Raw genomic sequence first — 22,915 nt, 5'->3', positions numbered from 1 at the left:
AAGTTACACTTTGTTCATAGCCGTCAATGTGTCATGTGCAATGCTTGCATTATGTAAAATGTATGTTCTCATAAATCCCTACATTTATCAAGTCCCGTGCCCTCAAATTACAGTATACACTGTTGAACACGATGACCATGATGATGGATAATCTTGCATCCTGAAGATGATGTTGTGAGATGCTGTGCACGGTCTCCCACTGTGTGATGATGCCGACTGAAGATGATCCTGTTGGTGTTGCTGCTGATTTTCATCCTTGCAGCAGCTTTTGGTGAACCGTCGAACAAAGATGGTCACTGCATCTCGCACTTTCAGTTGCGCTTCTATGGCAGTCTGGAGCACTTCCGACATTACAAAGCCACTGGAGCTATGCACTTTAAAATCTAAGCTGAAAACTGATTTCTTAGAATTGCTTTTTATGTTTAGTTTGTCCTTCCCCTGCACCCCCCCATTAGCATGGTTGACTTCGTACGTTGCGAAATAATTTAAACATACACATTCATGTTCTTGTCATTGGTATTACTGCTGTTGCTGTATTTAGTTTATCAAGCAGCCTCGCTGAAGCGTGTAGGAGGAAACAATTATAGCAACTTTGCTATAATTTTTAGCAACGATTTCCTCGGCAGCAGAAATTACAGCATTCGTCATCAGCAGAAGCCGAAGTATTTTGATCATCACTGGCCATTGAATTGCGTATGATACAGCTGAGGGTGAAGGGATTTAGCAGTTTTAAACTGTTTTGCAGAATGTGCCAATTTCACAACTATTTCGTCGACTCAAAAATCTAATTAGTTTTAACGGCTTTTCAAATTAACATTTGACAGTGCCTTTAAAGTAGTTTAAGTTTAGGTCCAGGGATGTTGGGAAGCAGTACTCGACCATCAATCGTTTTTTGTGACTGCGTTGGCTCAAATAAAAACTCACTACATTCGTTGAAAACACGACTGAAAGAAAGCATAGGCGATGTTTCGAACAATGGTTTTTAGTGGCCTTTTGGCGTCATCTTGTCGAGCACCAATTGGGTCGAGGCTCAAAAGAAAGCCGTCCCTTGGTGTGGACCAAATCAGTTTCAAGGACAATGCATCATATCATAGTTTGGTTTTTGTTTGCATTTTGACTGCAGGTATTGTGGTTCATGCAGACATGAATCCTTGTAAAAAAGTTTCAGTTTTGTTGCCAGAAAAAAGGGGAAAAACCCTATTCTTACGTGTGAGTTTGTTCTAGAATATCTATATATAAGGCACTCCATATTTCTCCCGCTGCCACCGAGTGGGTGACACGCATTCATTAGTGGAATCGGCCTAAAGTCGCCCTCCCCCCCCCTAGCATCGCATCCCATGAGGTGGGCTCGTCCATAATTCCTTACCTACGCGCCGCCTTCACTTGGTTTCGTCGCGAGCTCACGTGGGAGCCCGGGCGACCAATAGGAGGCGCTGCTGTTGCGAATCCTACGCGGCGCGGTCTCGGCGCCGCCATGGCGGACTTGCGTGAAGTCGCCGATCTTTTGTGGGGCTCTGGCGGGTCCAGGGTTGCAGACGCTGTGTTTCGGAGGTGGACACAAGGTGAGAATTGCTGCAGGGGGTCGCCCAATGTCGGCTTTCCCAATGCCATGAAACCCCGTCCGAGCTTGGCCGCTTGAGGCCTAGCTGACCTCCAGGCATACCGGCTTTCCTGGATAGCCCGGCCGGGTTCGGGACGCGCTGGGTTCTCTGTGCGCGCGAGGTTTTCCGGGCTTGCGCCGTTTGTGCCACGGTTGACGCGGCTTTGGTATTTTGGTTCGGCGACGTTTCAAGCAATGGCCCTTTGTTTACCACGCAGCCATGGGCGTATTGAGCCATTGCAACAATGACTACACTGCCTTGGGGCCGCTCATCTTGACTCATTGTGTTTGTGTGGGCGTACGATAGTGATTGGTATCTGCGCGTTTTGTGTTGAGAGAGTTGCGTGTACAAATGAACGTGTTGTGGTTTTGTGTGCGATGTGTGACCACATTGAATGCATCTGTGCCTGGATGTTATTGTGAACGTCTTAGAGTGTTGTGTGGGCAGTAGAGGACCCCTTGCGTCTGGAGCAGGACAGGCACCGCCTAGGCCTCTGAAGGAGAGGAAGTCCGATGCACTGGTTCCAGCTCCTATACCACGATGGGTGAAAAGTAATTGGGAAAGAAAGTACTGTAATGTATAATCTAAACATAAAGGCCCAGTGAGCTATATAGCTCTTTATCATAAGTGACCAAGTCACAAATGATAGCCCAATGAAGTGGCTTATGTGGAAATGTATAGCCAAATACAAAAAAACGCATGCTTCTAAATGTGGAGGTAAAAACCCGAGTACCCGGAGAAAAATACACGCGACCACGGGGAGAACATGCAAACTCCAAATATACAGGCGTCGGGTGCGGGATCGAACCCACGTCCTGTATGCCTGGCGAGGTAGTTAAGATATCGCCACCGTGGCGCCGAAGACAACAGGGATATGCTCTTTGAAACAAAAAAAACATATAGGGCGTCTGGGAATGTAACGGTGAGGTGTGGGCAACGTTGGCTCCCACTCCCAGCCTCATGTGGGCTCGCCTCCCAGTCTGTCAACAGGAGGCCTGGAATGGTGGGGAGTCCCCACCGAAGATTAACATTCGTTGCTGGAAGCATGCAAGTCAGATGAGTCAGATGTTTTCGGTGACCTCATCAATGTGTTGGCTGAAATGTCATACAAGGCGCGCCGGGAAGCGTGTAGAGCCCTCATTTGATTTTAAGCAGGATCAGTCCTGTGTAGAAATTAAAATGTATATTTCTGTGCGTTTTATATTGTGGCACATCCCCGAATTCGATTTGCTCTGCCAAAAGCAATTACCTTCTACAACGAAGCTGTGCAAATTTAACAGAAGGTAATATTTGCTTTAGAGAATGTTAATGATTCCTTCCTGCAACTTATAACATCTGATAGACTAAAAATCTGGTTTGGTTAATATCCAAAGCATCCATAAGAAACATGCTTGAGGAGATGATCAAGTAAGCAAGGAACAGTTCAGAGCACAATAATGAAAGACTACGGTAGCATTGCCCAAAGGTAATTGTGCCCGCATGGGGTGGCATCCGTGATATGTGAAGTGTATAAAGTGTTACACTTTCACTATGATTTTACATCTGCGTCATACTATATATCACAGTCTACAGTGCATTGAATTTATGCAGTACCCCTGAAACTAACCCCTATTCGATATTGATCTCCAAAGATGAAGCGAAAGGTGTATTTTTAATTTAGATTTTATAAAGCCTTTAAGTATAACCAAAGGCTTTCAGACTTAGACAGTCGAAGGCTAGAAATGCCCAAGTAGGGCAAACACTCCAAAGGGATATCTTGCAAAGAATTTAGCCGATAAATGTCTAATGCCATGTCTTACAAAACAAGTGGCAGTGTAACATTTTTATTTAAAGCTTTCGTGACTGCAGTTATTCACATTCTTAGCTCTTTCGGTAAAGTCACGTTGAAGGGAAACAATATTTTATTATTTTATTGTTTCCCTTCAACGTGACTTTACCGAAAGAGCTAAGAATATAAGTGGCAGTGTGTTCATGAAATGAAGAGAATGTATTGATTTATAAATAGTAATGGAAATTTTGTTGGTGAAGTGAAGCTATTGGAATGAGAATAGGGTTTTCCTCTTTTATCTGGCAACAAAACAGGTGTTAAGTTGTTAAAACACCAAACTGAAACATTTTACAAGGAATCATGTCTGCATTAACCACAATACATTAACCACAATACTTGCATTTTGACCACAAGTATTGTGCTTAATGTAGACATGCTTCCTTGTAAAAGGTTTCAATTTGGTGTTTTAACAACTGTTTTGTTTCCAGATGAAAGGGGAAAAGCCTATTCTCATATTTCGGTACTGGCAAAGGAGGTCCCATGATGTAGAAGCTATTGGAATGTTTCAAATTGTTAATTTAACCTACACATATAGTAATAGGTTTTACCCTTTTAACTGGCACGAAAACTGACACCTTTATTCAAGGCATCATGTTTGCAATAACCACAACACAAGCAGTCAAAATGCAAACAAAAGAGACAACTCTGATAATAATATGCACTGTCCTTGAATTTGATTGGTCCACACCCGAGACGGCTTTTCTTAGAGCTTGTCTCCACTGGTGTTGAGCCAGAACTGACACAAAGAATGGTAGCTTTCTACGCATTTTTACGCAGTCACTGAAACACCATTTTCCCACATAAAACGTCAGTGTCTGGCTCGTTTTTTCTGGGAAGTATTGAGCGTGTTGTAGAAAACGAATGTCCTGATGACCATTATTCTTAAGCATGACCATACATTTCTCAAATTTCTTAATAATGCCTGTCTTATTTTACACCACTCAAGGTTTATTGGGCATCATTCAATATTCTACACATATTACAAAACTGAGCAACCACTTTTTTTACAATATCATGGAACACTATTAAAGTAAACTGCATTTATTTAGTAAGCATGTTGGAAAAAAATGTAAGTGTTGGGGAATTCACTTGTAAAATATGGTGGCTATTGCTGTTTGAGAATGGCATAAGCTGGAGGCTGTTGTACAGTTATCACAGATGTTGACCTGTAAGTGTAATGACATGTACATTTAATCAGTATTTGCTGTTTCAATTAGGAGTTTGCATCAGGGTAAGTTGTAATCGCCCAACGTGACAGTGTGCCAGTGGTGTCTATCCTTCGTTGACTATTAATAGCCTGACTGAAACACTCAACTGATTATCTTTGGATGGATGGAATGATGTGGTAATTTTCATTGGACTGTGATAAATGTTAACCTTTGGTCTTTCGCAAATGTGAAACATTGCAAAATGAAATAATTGTATCTGTATATATTTTTTTTATGAGTTGCTATTCTCTATAATTACCAAGTCCCTAAAAAAACATTGCATTTGAATACACACTTTGAATGAAAATACATGGATATGTTGTAAACAGTATTATTGGGTTTTACGCTTGAAAGTGCACAGAAAATACATTATTACCTTTGTCATGCACCAGTCCACAGCATTAATTACATTTATCCAAAACAGAAACACTGATAGTGATTCATGGTTTGTGGGCTGGACATGTGGGTGTGGGGCAGAAGTTTATGGTGGAGGTGGTGGGGTTCTCATTGTGGGCGTTGTGCTTTTTCTCAACAATTGAAGTGATTTTGTAATGCCTGGGATGTGTTGTAAATGTGAAGGTTTCGTGTTCAGCGAAGATGAGCCCACTGCATTGGAGCAGTTTGAAGGGGGACCATGCGCAGTCATCGTCCCTGTGCAGGTGAGCTTTGTGCTGCTGCAGTTGCCACACTTGGTTAACAGATGAAAGCCGGTGTGGGAACACATTATGGACAAGCCCAGTTTGTGGGCAGCATATGGGAAGTCAGCTGGCCAGTGACCCATCTGATTTACTATATCGTAGCGATTTTTATGGCACTTGAGTCAGACCATTAAAAATAATTTCAAGAAAGGTGCTGCAAATTCCATTGCCATTTACTAACAGTACGAATACTTCAGAGATTGGCTGTGTTGCATAGGTGGCCGGATGATTACTGAGATTCTGGATTTGTGCAGTGAGTTGAAGGTCTCAGCCCAGTCACCAATGACTCAACAAAATAACCATCACATTAAATTTGCTACTGTGCTAATTTTTTTTTAATTCCAGCTCTTATAATTAAAACATCTGTTTTACTATAATAGAGGTTTTTGGGTTAGATCGTGTAAATATATAAATGTGTAGTTAAAACCCGCCAGCACCTGACACAGTCAGGGTTGTCACGTAAACAGAACATTCCAATTGGTCACTAGTACAGCACACCGGTGTGTTGGAGAGCCAAGCCACAACATTTACAAACTGAGTACGACGGTTCGTCGCCTGATGAAGCTAGTTGTAATTAATATTTATTTTACATTTTTGCTCGTCTTGCAAAACACTCGCAGACCAAGTTACTCGCAATCCAAGGTTTTACTGTATTTCAATTTAGTTACACGTTCTCGATGTATTATACATTGCAAAGCATTTTTTTCTTTCGGAAACAGAAATATAACACGCAAATATATGTTTCGTAAGTGCATAGAATTGAAGCAACTATTTTCGTCTTTTCACAGGCATTTCTGCTGAAGAATGCACTTTTTGGCAGCGAGAACATAAACTGGAAAGAGTGTTCAGGTACAAAGATGCCGGCATATCCTCTTGTATGCCACATTGTGTGTAGTGTTGCATTGGCAAGCTGTCACCTGGCCGTCATTGCTGAGATATTAACTGTTTAGGAGTTTTGATATGGATGATGTGCTTGCCAGGAGACAAGGGATTTCGTATATATTCTCCTCCTTGAAGGAGTGATTTCATGATTTATAGATATAAACAGTGCAAGCCAGGCCTTACAGTTTTTACAGCATGATTTGTTTTAGCAATGTTTTAGTGGTTGTGCCAAAATTACATATTGGAAAAATATACAATTTGTTTATTCTTTAACATGTCTCTTAATAGTAAAAAAATAATACTGAACAAGATATGTGTAAGTATTCAAAATGTTTTATCTGCTTCAATTTGGGATTCAGCGCGTTAACATTGTCCTTGTAATATCACAATGTAAATAGTAGGGTGTCTGGAGATCATTGTTCATGGCCAACATTAACTAAAGGGGCAGCGTGACCCATGCAAATATGATTTAAGCGAATGTAAAACATGGCCTGATTTTTGTCTCGTTGCATACCATTTTAAATTGGATTGCACAAACCCAGACATGCACCAACTTCCACATCCATGCAAATGCCTCAGAGGCCAAGTTGCTTAAGTTTGTTGCTCAAGGCACGTAGCCGATTGCAGTCTGCTATTGTTAGTTATTCCCACTGTTGTACATTTTTGAGGCCCTTCCAATGTGTTCTAAATTCCATTTTAGTGTGAACTCTGATTGCAAGTGCAAACAGTTGGGCTGTGGATAGAGATCCGGAGAAACCTGGGGCATGTCTGAGTACAGGTTACCCTTGCTTTGTGCAGGTTCGATTTTTGCTATTCACATATATGCGGCTAACTTGGCTATGTGGTGTCTCCAACATCACTACCATCACTCAAATACGGTCCGGCAGTCGGACGTGGAACAACTGTGTGTTGTTGCAGTATGGTGTACTCGGCAAACAGCCGTCAAGTGCGGTTTTGCTTTGTGTACCCTTTTTAAAAAAAACTAATCTGCAGCATAAAATGATGGAAACCTGTATGGGCTAATGGGATGTGATAGACAATTCTGTTCGAGTCATATTACTTTTGTCCTTGACATGTGCAGGTCACTTTGACTGGTATATCTGCCCTTTTTAAGCTATTGACTGACATGTAGCTCTTTCGTCATTTAAATATTTGTTCATTGCGCAATAAAATATTGCCAGAATAGTAACAGGAAATAGTTGTAAGTTATATTGCAGGAATCATATTTAAAGTATTAGTTCATTATGCTGTGATGTGTAACTTTTCCCTGCACTAGCTTATTCATACCTCATTAAACATGCATTTATCTGCACTCATGATTGGAAATTAAACTATTTTCCTGAATCAGTACAGTATGCACAGAACATTTCCATTATTGGTTCAGAGGATTAAAATAAGCAAATTTTCTAAACTTTTTCGAAACTCATTTAAGAAACAAATAATTTGTAAATATTAAATGGAGGACTACCTGGGAAAAGATGTTCCTCTTGCTTTGCAACTGATAATAAATTGACACTGTATATTGGAGTGCATTATTGGGAAACACGTTTTAGAAGCTAACAATTATATGACACTCGTGTGGTGGTGGACCGTGTAGAGGATGAGCGGCGACTACTGCTGTGCCACGGACTGTGCGAGATCCTGGAGAAGGCTCAACCTCCACATGCTTCCTCCCTCTGCCTGGTTCGCTGGGCAAAGGGCAAGGAGCAACTGCCGGGGGAGGATGATGAACAGGATCAGGGAGCACCCAACAGTGCCCCAAGTACACGTGGCCCCAGTTCAGCCGCACACACTGGTGTGTTTTTTTTTACCCGGCTACATCTATTGAAACCTTGACCATTACTACCAGGATCACCTCTACTATCTCCAACATCACTACCATCACTCATACCATCACCATTGTCTTTACCATCACCACACCACCACTATCACTGTCTCCGTCCTCATTTGCACCGTCATGTCTTCCTCACCATCACCACCTCTTTTGGCCATCAGTTAGTGCTCCCACCGCTACTATCACCACCGCCACCAAATAAGTATACCATGTGGTGAATTGTGTTATGCACACAGTTATAAATGTATCAATGTCTTCATTATAATTATTTGCTACTTTCGTTTGTTTTAATACAGGAAAGTTTTTGTCTTGTCCTTTAGGTGGCACTGTAGCATTAAGTGATATCAAACATGGTACATTGGTTTGTCTTTTTAAAGCACTAACCAGTCCAATCTGAAGTGATTGTTGGTGATTGCTTTTAATTAGTCTTCAATCCACTGCTGGATGATGGCTTCCCCAACACTAGGTTTTGAGGGTAATTTTACCATATTTTATACTTGTCAGTGTGGGTTAGTGAGGGCACATGCAAGGATGTGGGAGCATCAAACAGCCAGTGCAGGAATGGATTTTTATTAAGGACTCTTTCTTGCCCACCACCTAACATAGCACTACAATCTGCTTTTGACAATCTGTTGTGCATGGCAGTCACCTATCCATGCACTCAAAACCTACTTTACTTCTAAGATATGTCAGGAGCGGGCTCTAAATGGGTGATTTGGTCATAGATGTTTTAATATACTCCCACCTAATACCAAATAAAGGTCATTGGTTAATAACATGCATAATATTGCACATTTTACTCATTATTGCTCTGTCTGTATTATTAATTCATAGTTTATTATAATTGTGCTCAGGTTGCAGTGTGCAAATTTGGTGAATGTTAGCAGTTAGGAATGGGTTAAAAGTGTTGTTAAGCCTGCTGTGAGTTGGCTGCCTTCTCTAGGGATGTGAATCATCACAGCCCATGTGCAGTCTGCCCAACCTCTTACTCAGTGGTGTTACTGCAGCCAAAATACAAGGGCCACATGGAAAGGACATACAGTTTTAACTTTGTGACAGTTTTTTTCCTATAACGGAAACGTGGCTGTAAGCATTAAGAAAATGTTGGTAAAAGTAACCATATCTAAAATCGTATAAAATGCAGTGGGCGATATTCCTGTCTGGAGAAGCTAGTGGGTTATTGACCTGCATGTGTTACTCTTCAATGTTATACATTAATTTGTATGACTTTTCTTTTGGGATCTCGACTTTTCTCTCCATGTAACTAATGACCTGTTAGTGAAAGTAAAGCTGAAGTCTGATGCATAATTAACTTTTTTATTTAACAATGATATTCTTATGTTCAGTGTTAAATAATTTTAAAAGTTTGTCATACTATTAGCATATATGTGATTCCATACAGTACATTGTATATACTTTATGGAATCACATATGTACTGTATGTAATCATGAATTAATTCCATACAGTACATATGATTCCTACTGGACATCTGTGAAAAAGAGCTTCATAGCTCATCGTAAAGATTCTAATTAATTGTAAGATAAAAACTAAATTGCACATTAAATTTTGATTCTTGGTTCTTTCGGTAAAGTCACGTTGAAGGGAAACAATAAAGTAATATATTTTATTACTTTATTGTTTCCCTTCAACGTAACTTTACCGAAAGAACCAAGAATATGAATCACTGCAGTCACGAAAGCTTTAAATAAAAATTTAATGTGCAATTTAGTTTTTATCTTACAATTAATAATTAATAATATATATTTTATTGTTTCCCTTCAACGTGACTTTACCGAAAGAACCACGAATATAAATTGCACATTATTTTCAGTTTTTTTAATTGAAAACAAAAATACTGAAAAATGTAAGTAGTATCTGGTTTCTATGGAAAATTGAGACTGTTTGGATGTTGAGTGTCTGATGACGTGAGATAGTTGTATATTTTTTTATATTTGTAATGGTTGCCCGGTGTCCTCGTGGTTCGTGCTCTTTATTGGTTCCCTTCTACGTGACTTTACCGAAAGAGCCAAGAATATGAATCCCTGCAGTCACGAAAGCTTTAAATCAAAACTTTACTTTTAGTTCACATTTCATCGGTCAGGATTCATTCGCAACATACTGATGGTGCAGTTCTCAGTCATTATCACTTGTGCTTTGTATACTGCTTATTTTATGGACATAGAAGCGCATATCACATAGTTTGGAAGTTGTACCTCTGTGTTGACCATATGTGTCAAATAATGTATTATTGTGTTGGTAATGTAGGAGTAGGCAGGCCCTAGGGCTGATCAGTCACTGAGATCAGGTGATATGCGACACATGCTTAGAATGGGATAGAATAATGATAGGCAAGGAGGGCGCATGTTAAAGAGCCGTTGACATTTACACTAGCCATGATAGGCCAGCACAGTGACTTAGCTGTTTTTTGTTTCATAATGTCCATTTGTGGTCGTGCTATTAAAGGGTGGTAACGTCATCAACTGCTAATGCTCCCAGTGGAAGTGAAAACAGGTTTCAGGAAGACAACAGGGCAAACAGTAACAATTATGGTTAGATTACTTTAAATAATGTTAATATGCACATACATTACTGTTATTGTTCAAGGTAACATTTTAACAGCTGTGTTTAATTGAATTAAGAGCTATGCATAATAAGTCGCATTTATATTTTACAATAAGCACTCTGTAAATGTTATTGAAGATGGCAGTTTGCACAGGGGTCACTCCAAACACATTGAGAGGGATGTTTATTGATGCAAGTTGGCACATGCGGCAGCTTGCCAAATAGAATTCACATTTCCTCATAAAGGCATTGCCTTTCTTATTAAATTCACGGCTTCTGCAGGGCATTTTATCGTTTAACCCTATAAGACTCAAAAGATTTAGCAGCTGACGTGTATATTGAAATGGTAAACTAAGGACAGTTTTGCTATTTTGTTTTCATTTTTAATACTCTAGCTTACTTAAGCAATCACATTTCCTTAAAAGATATTGGCTGGCAAACAAATGCAATCAGTTGGTTTATGGATAATGATGCAAATTAAGTTTTTCCATGCTTTTGTTAGTTAAAACAATTATGTGTGTCTTGGCCACTGGTTAGGATCTTGCAGACACTATAGTTTCAAGGGCTACCATAGCAAACAATCCTGGATCCAAGCACATGCATCCATGTGTTCCTTTAATATGTGCGTGTACATCTGGCCAATAATTTTGGAATCGGTGCTCTGCTGAATGTTCATAATTTCACACATGCATAGTCACGAGGGAAGACATCTGGATGTGCTTTGTTGGAAGATAATTTAAGTCACAGAACATGCCTTACCAAGGGCATTTTTGTAAACCAACTGTAAGTTGCATTTGCATCAGCATTCCCAAAAACCGCCAAGTAGAGGTTACTGGGTTGCTCAGACATCCAAGTGCTGAGCAAGCCACTGGGTTTGAATCCAGGCAGCTGGCTGCGATTAAATTGGCTTCCTGGGTGTTGGTAAATTGATGGTCTCACTAGTTATTGCACAAAAAGCATATAAAATGTCTTTCATCTTATTTAGCTCAATTTCAGCTCTGAGAATTATTGGACAATCTCGTTGGAGAGCACTTGGCAAAGCTTGCTTCCGCACCTGCAAAGGATAAGGCCACCTGAAGGATTTTGCAGTAGATGTTCTAAAATAATTCTTTTCCACAGCCCATTCTATGACAGTTTGGGACATGCTGTGAGATAAAATTAATTATTTTTCTTATGACTGCCGATAGCGCGATTTGAATGAATTGGGAGAAAAAAAAATAGTTGACCGAACTTTGTGTTTGTTTTTGTTTCCTGTCGGTGTAAAAATTTACTTTTGAAAGTCGATCTGTAAATCAGTCGTGTCTTATTTTTTCATTGTGGATATTTATAAAAAAAAACAGATTAAGTCTTGACTTAAAGCTTTCGTGACTGCAGGAATTCATATCCTTGGGTTTTTTGGTAAAGTCACGTAGATAGGTTCAAAGAAATAACAAAAAAATCTACGACGTTTCGATCGCAACACAAGCGGTTGTCTTCAGGAAAAGGAGGGGGGGGGGTTAGCTTCCAAGGTAAACTGTTTATAAGGGTTTGAAATGGGCGTAGCACAAAATGCCAGCAGCCAATGATAATGTAAGTGGTGGGCAGCCAACCCGACGGTGGATGGTTTTCCACCAGTCAAAGGGCTGCCAGGTGAAAATTATGTTAAAGAGAGATTAGCATGTTAATGGAAGATCGCAGAGCCGCAACCGAGGGGGCAGCGCGTGAAGTGACTGAAAGCACAAGTTTGCAATGGGTGTAAAGCACAACTAACATCGGAAGGTGGTAGGATGGGAACATCATAGCCAATTATGAGAGCCCTCTGATTGGTGGAAAACCAACCACCGTCGGGTTGGCTGCCCACCACTTGCATTAACAATGGCTGCTGGCATTTGGGCTACGCCAATTTCAAACCCTTATAAGCAGCTTGCCTTGGAAGCTCGCCCCCGCTTTTCCTGAAGACGCGACTGCTTGTGTTGCGATCGAAACGTCGTAGTTTTTTTGTTAGTTTCTTTGAACCTATCTACGTGACTTTACCGAAAGACCCAAGAATATAACCAGTGTAAGGTTTTGTGCTGTGCATTCTTTTAAATACCATTAATTTAATCAGAATCACAATACAACTTTATATATTCTTACTGTTGCCCTTTTTATCTGGGAAAGCGTCAGTGAGTCTCACGAGTTTGTTGTAACAAATTGTTATGTCCATAGATGACCCTTCATCGGATGAAATCACCTTTGAGCGTTTTCACAACCTTATACAGTAAGTATTCACGAAAGGGGATATTTTATGAAATATTTTTAAAACCTTGTCCATGAACATTTTTAATACCATAATGTGTTTGCCATTTTCTGTGAGTAATGGTGGCATTCACATAATTGGTTTGACTACGTAACATAAATAATCATGATGTGAGACTCGGAGCCGTTCCGATTATAAAATGAACTTACATTCCCGGAATCTGTGTGTCATCAGTGAATGACAGGCTGCTGGTTTACATTTCCTAAAGCTGAGCAATCTCTGCACCATGAAACTGGGTATTTGAATCATAGACTGAAATTTTTTAAAATGTCATGGAGTACAATAATATAAATATTAGTTTTTCACCCCTTTGCATGGTACTAAAATAATGTCTGCCTTGTCAATTATTTTGTTATCCACAAACCATGACAATTGGACAACATACATTTTGAACATATGTTACATTGCCATTTATATTTGTCTCTTTTGCTTTTAATAACATCCCTCTGCTTGACTCCGACGCTATAGCCACCCTTGGCACCTCTTTCGCCTTGGTGATGGTAAGAGATATGAAAGTAGCGTTTCGTCCAGGGGCGGAGCCAGGGGGTTTGGTGACAGGGGTGACATTCTGCGTATAAGTGTATGACACTCGGTCTGGCGGACTCCGTGCAACTGCATTGTCAGAGTGTGTCGCCAACCGATGGCGTCTAGTTCAACAGTCTGACTCTCTAATCATTCTTGAAATTAACATTTGTTGAATGTCACCCTGGCCTGAAATCCTGGCTCCGCCCCTGGTTTCATCCATGCTCGTGTGTGGGTTTTAATTAATTTTAGGGTCTGACCATATGCAGTGTGACCTTTAAGCAAAGTGGCACCTGGTTTACAGATTTAGTGGCCAAGTTAAAGTAGTCTCAAAAGCAATACCCTTGCAATTGCACTGCCGTAAGCTGCAAAAAACAGACATACATGGATTTTATGTACTTACATTATGTAACTAACATTACATATAACAATAGCTGCTTAATAAAGAAAGATACATGATGTTTTAGCTACTTGGTCTTCATACTTATCTACTGATATGCATGCTTTGCTTTGGAACTTTATCACTCATTAACCAAATGGTAGGTTAGCTTCTGTTCTGTGGCCCTGCCGATAACATGAAGAGGCATACCGCTTGTATACCTTGCAACATTGCTTAAAGATGAGTATCTATTGAAATGCTACTTTAAAGGCTTTTTGAGATTTTGAGTCATGCATGAGGTTATTCTCTTGTCTGTGTTGGGTTAGATGAGTGTAGGTCCTGACTTTAATTATCAGTTTTTGTGTGTCCCTGTTCCTGTGCAGCAGGGAATGTGTGGCTAATCCAAGTGAGTTGCGAGCTGCCGTCACAGAGCTGGTCCCTGACCTCATGGGTAACTTTGGTGTCCTACTTTTCCTCTACTCGCTCATTCTCACCAAGGTAAGTTTGACTTTGTACATATTGCGTTTATAGCTAAATGTGGAACATTGCTTCGTAGTACGTATGTATGCCACTTGCGATTGTTTAAACTGCTGCCATTATATTTTATCTTTTTGTTGGAGTACTAGATTGAGAAAATACACGTGTCATAGATCCTATCTATTTGCATTCACGATCATCATATATCAAATAAGGTGCATTCCTGGCAGTATTGAAATAGATATAAAACTCTCCATGGTATTTAGTATTCATATATTGTTACATTTATCATATATTGTATTTCGTAAAAATTATGGTTATCTCTAAAATCTGTTTCTTAACGTGTATACGTTTATATATGCAGGAAGTGTTTCAGGGTTCATATTGGTAATTTATTTTATAGGTTTTGTTTATTTAGTAATCATTTTTGAAAATACTATGTTTTTTCTGGATTTAGAAAATGTGCACATTCTGATTTTAGGTTGTTGGCTTGGGGAGGAGGTCAAAGCCAGGTGGAATTTATTTCGCTCCATGCTCATATACAACAGCCTGTAAAACACTCCAAATTCGGAGGTGCAGTAATGCGTAAGCTTAAGTTATAAATGTGCATAATTCTTCGCATCTTTAAAGAATAAAAAGTTACCTTTTATGTCTGAGAGTTGTGCCCCGCTCAATCCAAATTAATCAAATTAGTCACGTGCGTGTGTTGGCGCCTGTGTAATCGTCCACAACATGTATGCGTATCCTACAAGTGCATAGAAATGCTAATTGGAGCCTATTTTTTTGTTAGGACACCACCAACAGCTAGTCATGTAAAACATAAATCATATGCACGTGTGAAGAGGTGAGTATCTGGATTTAATTTGAATGGAGCTAGGGAGTGGGAAATATGGACTACAATAGGAAAACAATTGCAGATTATAAGAACATTAGGTGAGAAGGATTAACCTCCTGCCATACACCGGGTGATGGGAGGTTTGTAGATAACATACTGTTTTAATTGAAGAGGGAAGGAGAGTTACTTTAGGAGCAAGACAATGTGATATGTTTTTAATGAAATAGTTTTTACATGTGATACATAAGTAATCGGAGCCATTGGAGGCACAAGATGCAATGTGGAACCTGTGTGAGTTTGAATAAGGACCCTTCTGTGTCTACTTATGTTTTATGTATTTGTTTTGATAACAGGGAATAGAGAACATAAAGAATGAGACCGAAGATCCCAACATACCTCTGATTGACCCTACTTATGGCCATGGCAGGTGAGCATGGAATATATTTTGGGGCAATGGTAATCCTCATTATTCTTCACCATAGCCAGTTTATTGAGATGGAATATTTGTATGTTTATTTTTTTTTGGAAATTTGTAACCATATATATCTCATAAAATGCATGGCATGAATATAACTTTTTTTATTGAGTGTTTAAATATGATTGATGTTTGTGATATTTTCTGAAACATTAGCTGTGTGACTTTCTTTCCCAGCCAGAGTCTAATAAACTTGTTACTGACTGGTCAGGCCGTGTCCAACGTCTGGGATGGAGAGAAGGAATGCTCAGGCATGAGTGAGTACCCGATAGGCAGTTGCTCTGTGTTCACTGTCACAAACATCCCTGTCCAGCATTCATGGGCAGGAGGTGATTCCAAATGAGTTGGTCTCATTCTGTGAGCACTTTATATTGCTGAAGTGAAGTTATTTCACCTTTTACCAGGGGTAAACATGAAGCCACTTTGTGGTTTGACATTTAGTTTAAAGGATTTTCGGCCACTGACGACAGACTGTTGATGCTTTTTGGCCACTCAAATACTAAGCAATGGTACTTTTGGGTCATATGAAATGTGTGTAAAACCTGCTCAGCTTTTAAAATATTAACTTTTCTTTTGGTGGTTTATATCACACCTCTTATGTTGTATTACATAGTTTTCTGATATCATGATGCAAAATTAACTGTTTGGAAATATGAAGCGATAAAAAGCTATACAGCTTGATTTAAAGTTATGTATTTATTTATTGGGATGCCACCTTGATGTAAAGGTTAGCCCATTGGATTTGCATTCCAGAAATCAGGAGTTTGGTCTCCAGGCATGGCAGTGGAGGCAATGGGAAAGTTTATTAAATCCCCGTGCCTCTCCACCCCGCAGTATAAATGGGTGCACCACAGTTAGTCAATTGGCACATCTTCTAGGATGTCTGGCCAGTGTGGAAAGAGTAGACCAAATATCCTCTCAGGTCTCTACAGCTCCTTTTTGTGGAGGCCCCTTCTGCCAACAGTCTCCTGAGAAAGACATTGTAGGGCTGTGCTTTTTCCTTTTATGTCGTGTATACATTTTTGTAAAAAAACCTTAATTCTGGCTGTCGTGGAGCATTCTGGGTAATAAACCAAATTGTTGCTGTGCATCTCCACATAAATTAAAAGTATTCCAGGCTGTTGGCTTTCTGACCTTTTACGCACCATAACTTTGGTTGCTTTTGCCCTTCATCAGCATAGTGGGGCAATATTGCTCATTTACCAGTTATACAAAAGTACCCTTAGTCTAGACTATGGGCCATCAGAGTTTGAATGTTTGCCCGTGCTGAGATTTTCTAAATTGGCTTAATTTTAGTTAAGTGCTTGGATATGATTTGTTCTTTATGGAAGACTATTTTATGCCTGGTGTCTTAACGGAAACTTTCTTTCATACTACTTTGCAGGACTCTTTGGAATGCGTGAGCAAGCCACCATTGGCTTTCTCACACTCATGGAATCATTCCGCCTTTGCCAGGTAGGTTGTATATATGTTGAACTTCCTTCGCACTGTACGTAGCCAACCGTGCTATTCTGTGGGTCTATGTGGGTCTCTATGGGTCTGGGTGTCTGTGGGTCTCTGGTTGTATGTATTTTGAACTTATTTCGCACCGTGCGTAGCCAACCGTGGTAAGGCAGGTTGCCACTGCACGAATGCCATGTGCTGTGTTGTAAACTTTCCTACCAATAAAGCCTTTGCTCATGAACGACTGTTAACCGAACGAAAGCATATCCTTGTCCACAATTATGACTTGAACAAAAAATATATATTAGCCTTCCATGCATGATTCTTAGCACAACCTTTATTTAGTCAAGCATGCAAGCACACTGTCACATGTCTTTAAACTGCATATTTAACCACATTTCCCAGATGTGGAAATGTGTGTTTTTGTTCACATTTATTACATTTAAAAGTTTTTTTTATATACTAATTGTACTCATCTGTCGTTTTATATCTAATTTAAGATCGTTGGTAAGTGTTTACCTAATATTTAACTAATTAGTAAATATGTGGAAGTTGTGTTTATGTGAGTGTGCAGAACCCAGTTTTTTAACACTTGGTTAGGTAATTAAATTTAGTCAAGAGAAACATAACATCATAACGTGCGCTGAAAGTTGGCATTATAGTTGGCACTTGCAAATTAACACTCTTGTCATGTCATTTCAGCATTGTGTGCTGAATATGTTGCTTAAATTCACATTTTTATTTATTTAATTATACACGTTGAATGTTCATTTTAAATAACTATGTAACGATATGTACATTTTCCTTGCGACTACTTGAACGTTACCGGTTCATTTTCAGGAATATCTACAAATGTTCCTAATCCATGTAGGTTTTGTGCTGGTCGTGAAGTAAAAAAACCTTCTTTGTGCTAGGTTGGGAGCTTTCTTAAGTCACCTCAAGTCCCCATTTGGGTGCTGGGAAGTGAGACTCACTTGACCATCTTCTTCACAAAGGTAATAAAATCAGTTTATATGGCACTTTGCATTATTGCTACCACCAACGCACAACATTACTTTTGATTAACAGTTTTTTTTTACAATATAGTATTATGATTGATAGGATGGGTGTGGTCAGTAGTAGGAAAACCTTATTTGAAACAGGCCTGCTTATATAGATGGTTTCCCTCTACATTGTCGAATATTCAACTCTCGGATATGTGCACAATGTATATACCTTATGATAATAGACTATTAAGGCAAATGCTAATAATTCTATCCAACAATTGGTTCCATTTCTTTGATATCCATGGTTATTATATATGGCCCAATAACTTTCTGTTTTCATACTGTTAAGGGCAGTGGTTACTTTTTCAAAAACACTGACTTCAGCCCAGCATCACAGAAAGTACTACTAACATGACTACAATTGCCCTTGACTCCTGAAATAATAATTCCTTTAGCGATTATCTGTTCCATTCATACTAGAATTAGAGTTAACTATTGTGGTAATTGCTATAATACGATGAAAATTACTATTGTTTGAAAGGAATAGTTACACAAAGCTACGATATTTTCTAAGACTAATTATCTTACCTATAAAAGTCACTTTTTATCTGTCTGTCTGTGTGTCTGTCTGTGTCTCTATCTGTCTGCGCGTACCTTGTAACGCTTTTAACTGACAAACTGTGGGGTTTACATATTTAAAAAAAAACGACCCAGATACCACGCGAAGCCCCGGGACGAAAAAGCGCTATTCGTATTTCCCATCCGCCAACTTTAAAGTAGTTAAATTAACAATTTATTGTTTCATTACTACGGGCGGCGCCAAAGCACGCATCTGCGCATGCGCGAAAACGCTGACTCGTGGTCGTTGCCCTTAGCAACGCACACGCGATCGGTGGGGACGGGAGGAAAAATTCTCATTCGCGTTCAAAATAAAAAAAAACAATGCTGAGGTAAATTCTTCAGTGTCATGTCCCCCTCTCCCCCCCCAATGTGTGCAGTTACTACTATAGAGTCGGTAGATACTACGACTATAGTCCATAGATACTACTACTGTAGGGCGGGCGGGGGATGGTGGGGGGGGGGGGTAGAAGCCCAGCCAGCCAAGGCACCACCTCGGCCGGCTGGGCAATCTAGGTGAGGCCGGGAGCTCTGCACGGGACTAGGCCTCACCACAGCACTCTGTAAAGTTAGTCGTTAGTACTATTGAGTCGACATATACTATTATGGAGTAGGTAGATACTACTGTTGAGTAGATAGATACTACTGTAGAGTTTGTAGTTATTGCTACTGTATAGTAGGCAGTGGATGGTGGGGGGGGGGGGGTGTAGCAGCCCTGCCCCAGCCTGTCAAGGTGCCACCTCGGGCCGGCTGGGTAATCTAGGGGAGGCCGGCGGCTCTCCACGGGACTAGGCCCCACCACGGCACTTTGTATAGTTTGTAGATACTGCTATAGAGTCGATATATACTATTATAGAGTCAGTAGACACGACTATATAGTCGGTATATACTACTGTAGAGTTAGTATATACTGCTATAGAGTCAATGGATACTATTATAGAGTCTGTAGATACTACTATAGAGTAGATACTACTAAAGATTCAGTAGATACTACTGTAGAGTCAGAAGTTACTACTATAGTCGGTAGATACTACTATAGCGTCGGTACATAATACTACAGTCAGTAGATACCACTATAGTCAGTATATACTGCTGCAGAGTCAGTAGATACGACTATATAGTCAGTAGATACTGCTATTATCAGCAGATACGACTATAGAGTCTGAAGATACTACTATAGAGTCAGCAGATACCACTACAGTCAGTATATACTGCTGTAGAGTCGGTAGATATGACTATAGAGTCAGAAGATACTACTATAGAGTTAGTAGTTACTACTATGTTCAGTAGATACTACTAAAGAGTCGGTAGATATTACTGTAGAGTCAGTAGATACTACTGTTAGTAGATACTACTACAGTCAGTAGATACTACTATACAGTCAGTAGATACTTCTATAGTCAGTAGATACGACTGTACTCAGTAAATGCTACTGTACAGTCAGTAGATACAACTACAGAGTCAGCAGATACTACTATAGAGTCAGTAGATACTACTGTAGAGCCAGATTCTACTATAGAGTCACTAGATACTACTCACTATTGTATGTAGGATATGTAGGTATATATGCCTACGGGGGTTAAAAATATATTTTTAGGGGGGGTTGACAGTTTTTGGAAACGTTTTAGATCAACTATTTACCCCCCACTTTCTATTACTTTTTGGACTTCTGCAAGCCTCTCATAATTTAGATGACGGACAAATGGACAGACAAACGCAACGCCGGGCTTTCACAATAGCTTCGTATTTGTGTATGTATACGTTATGTTTTTAAGAGAAGACAAGTTTTGAAATATATTTTTCCCCCGGGCAATGCCGGGTACTTCCCACGAGTTGTTAATACAATGATCACATGTTATACGGCAACTCAATATACCAAATGTTGCTTGAACACAACTCATAAATTATTGAATGTGTTCGATTAACGTCTCATGAAATTAGTATTTACGGAATTTTGAATCTACTGTTTTCTGGGGGTAAAAAACGGGAACAATGCACACGTTTGTCATAGCGTGCCATTTCATGTTGCTCCAGGTCGTGTGCGCGACGCACTTTTCACACTGTACTGTTTTCAGGCAATCTCCATGCCTCCCAAGGGCAAATTGTTTTGCTTCGGTCCGTTGTGTTGACCACGCCTGGTACTGTGCTGTGTAAGATTTCATCCTTTGTCAACTGTTCTTACTTCGGTAAAATCAAAAGATGTCTGGCTGTGTGTAAGTTCTCATGTGGCTTTGCTAGGGGTTTATTAGTTTTGTTTTATTTGTGCATATGTTTTTGGTAAAAAAAATTAAATACCACCTGTCATTTGAGGTGATTCATTGTTTATAGCCAAGTCCAGGTAAGGGACAGAATATTTTTTGGAATGTCTGTGTATATGCTGTTATCAAAAACCCTTTACCAACATTGAGCACTGTTGGTTAAGCGTTTGCTTTGATTACAGCGCATTGTTGCTTTGGTCAAAGCACATTTATAAAAAAAAATAACTCATGCATAAACTAAACTAAAACTACACAATGTTTTATTTTACCAGGTAAGGCCCTCTGAGCTACATAGCTCTTTTTCAGAAGCAACCTGGCCATAAAAGCTCAACAAAGTCGCTTATATGGTGGAAATGTTGTATGTGTTTCTGCGTGTTAACTCTGGCCGGACAGCAACGCTGTGGTGGGCAGTGCCGTAGGGGGAGGGCCAATTTAGATTGGCCATTCCCCTCATGGCGCTTGTAACCACCACACTGGCCAAATGGGGGCTCTGGATGGGTGCGAGGGGCTGGTAACCCCTCCACCTTCAATTAATTGCCACAACCACGTCTAAAATATCTAATAAGCTTGTGCCAGAGGCCCCAGGGGGACAGGCGTCTATGACGTCTCCTGGCCAAACCCCATTTGGCGGAGCCAGGAGATTGAATGTCTACCCTCGGGGCTCCTCCAGAAACAACAAAAAACCACTGAGGGTGGCCACGTGGAATGTTCGAATGCTCACTGCGGAGGAGAGGCTGCCACTCCTCTGTCGGGAGCTGGACCGGTACCGCCTGGATCTCTGGTATTCAGGAGGTCCGGTGGACCGGCTCTGGCTCCTGCCACCATGAGGGGTGGACAATCCTCTACTCGGGGCAGGAGACCACCAAACAACAGGGAGTGGCTCTTCTTCTGAACAAAAGAATGAAGGGGGCGTGGGAGCATGGCGGTGAGCGCCAGACTACTTTGGGCTTGCCTTCCCATCAACTGGAGGCGAGGAGTGGTGGTCGTGGTTACTTATGCCCCCACCGAAGACGAACATCCGTGGAGGGATGCAGGCAAGGCCGATGAGTCAGATGGCTTCTATGACTTGTCACAGGTGCTAGCTAAAGTGGCCCCTTGGGATAGAGTCATCCTGTAGGGCTACTTCAATGCCCGAGTTGGTCATGATGCTGGCACTTGGTCTGGAGTGATTGGAAGGCATGGGCCAGATCAGCTCAATAACAACGGTAGGAGGCTGCTAGATTTTTGCGCAGCCCATGGGCTTGTAATTACCAACACGCTGTTCCGGCATCGGCGCATCCACACAACACCATGGATGCATGCCGTGTCCAAGCAAGAACATATACTGGACTATGTAGTGACGGAACAGTGGATGCGGGCCCATGTCCTTGACACCAGGACCTACCGTGGAGCTGATCTGCCCACTGACCATCGACTTGTCATCTGTAAGATGCGCCTGCCATTCTTCCACTCCGGTGGTGGGTGTACACCCAGGACCCCATTCAAACCCAAGGTGGCCTGGTCTCAGCTAGCTGATGAAAGTTGCAAGCGAGAATTTAATCATCGCTTGCGGCTGGGGTTGGCATCATCCCCCACTCCTCCAGATGTCGAGGGGAAATGGGCGAGGTTTAGGACTGTGGCTCATGCAGCTGCAATGGCTGCTTTTGAGTGCACGGTCCATACCTCCCCAGAGACCCTGGCTGACAGAGGAGGTGTTCAGACTGGCTGAGAAAAAGCGACAGGCCCACTCTGGTCGTCTACAGCATCCCACGTCAGAGAATGAGGAGGCTTACCGCAGCCGCTCGGAGGTTCGGAGAGCCGTGAGGCGCTGCAAGGATAGGTGGTGGTCGCGGGTTGTTGAGGATATGGAGTCTCCCTCAATGGCCCGTGACCAAAATCACTATTTAACTGTATCAAAAAGTAACCTGCAGTGCCACACCTATTACCATCATTAGCGGAAAAAAATGGTGATCCAATCTCCGATCCCCAGGAACAGGTTTGCACATTTCCTCAGCATTTCTGTGAAGTCCTGAGGGAGGGGAAATCCCTCG

The 22,915-nt window shown here is 40.8% G+C and overlaps 1 protein-coding gene across 1 annotated transcript in view; it reads left to right on the top strand.

Annotated features, from left to right (window-relative positions):
- The first annotated feature begins 1,405 nt into the window (after positions 1 to 1,405).
- Positions 1,406 to 22,915, top strand: part of MINDY3 (MINDY lysine 48 deubiquitinase 3) — a 66,860-nt gene continuing 45,350 nt past the window's right edge. The window contains exons 1-10 of the mRNA XM_032958777.2: positions 1,406 to 1,562; positions 5,217 to 5,296; positions 6,124 to 6,184; positions 7,815 to 8,012; positions 12,802 to 12,853; positions 14,177 to 14,291; positions 15,459 to 15,532; positions 15,758 to 15,837; positions 16,965 to 17,035; positions 17,938 to 18,018. Coding sequence (XP_032814668.1) covers positions 1,475 to 1,562; positions 5,217 to 5,296; positions 6,124 to 6,184; positions 7,815 to 8,012; positions 12,802 to 12,853; positions 14,177 to 14,291; positions 15,459 to 15,532; positions 15,758 to 15,837; positions 16,965 to 17,035; positions 17,938 to 18,018 — 900 coding nt within the window. The 5' untranslated portion in view covers positions 1,406 to 1,474. The remainder of the gene's footprint in view (positions 1,563 to 5,216; positions 5,297 to 6,123; positions 6,185 to 7,814; positions 8,013 to 12,801; positions 12,854 to 14,176; positions 14,292 to 15,458; positions 15,533 to 15,757; positions 15,838 to 16,964; positions 17,036 to 17,937; positions 18,019 to 22,915) is intronic.

This window comes from Petromyzon marinus, chromosome 2, assembly GCF_048934315.1.
Source record: "Petromyzon marinus isolate PM22_M1 ecotype Great Lakes invasive population chromosome 2, UKy_Petmar_22M1.pri1.0, whole genome shotgun sequence".
Taxonomy (NCBI): Eukaryota; Metazoa; Chordata; class Hyperoartia; order Petromyzontiformes; family Petromyzontidae; genus Petromyzon; species Petromyzon marinus.
This window is presented reverse-complemented; position numbering and strand designations above follow the sequence as displayed.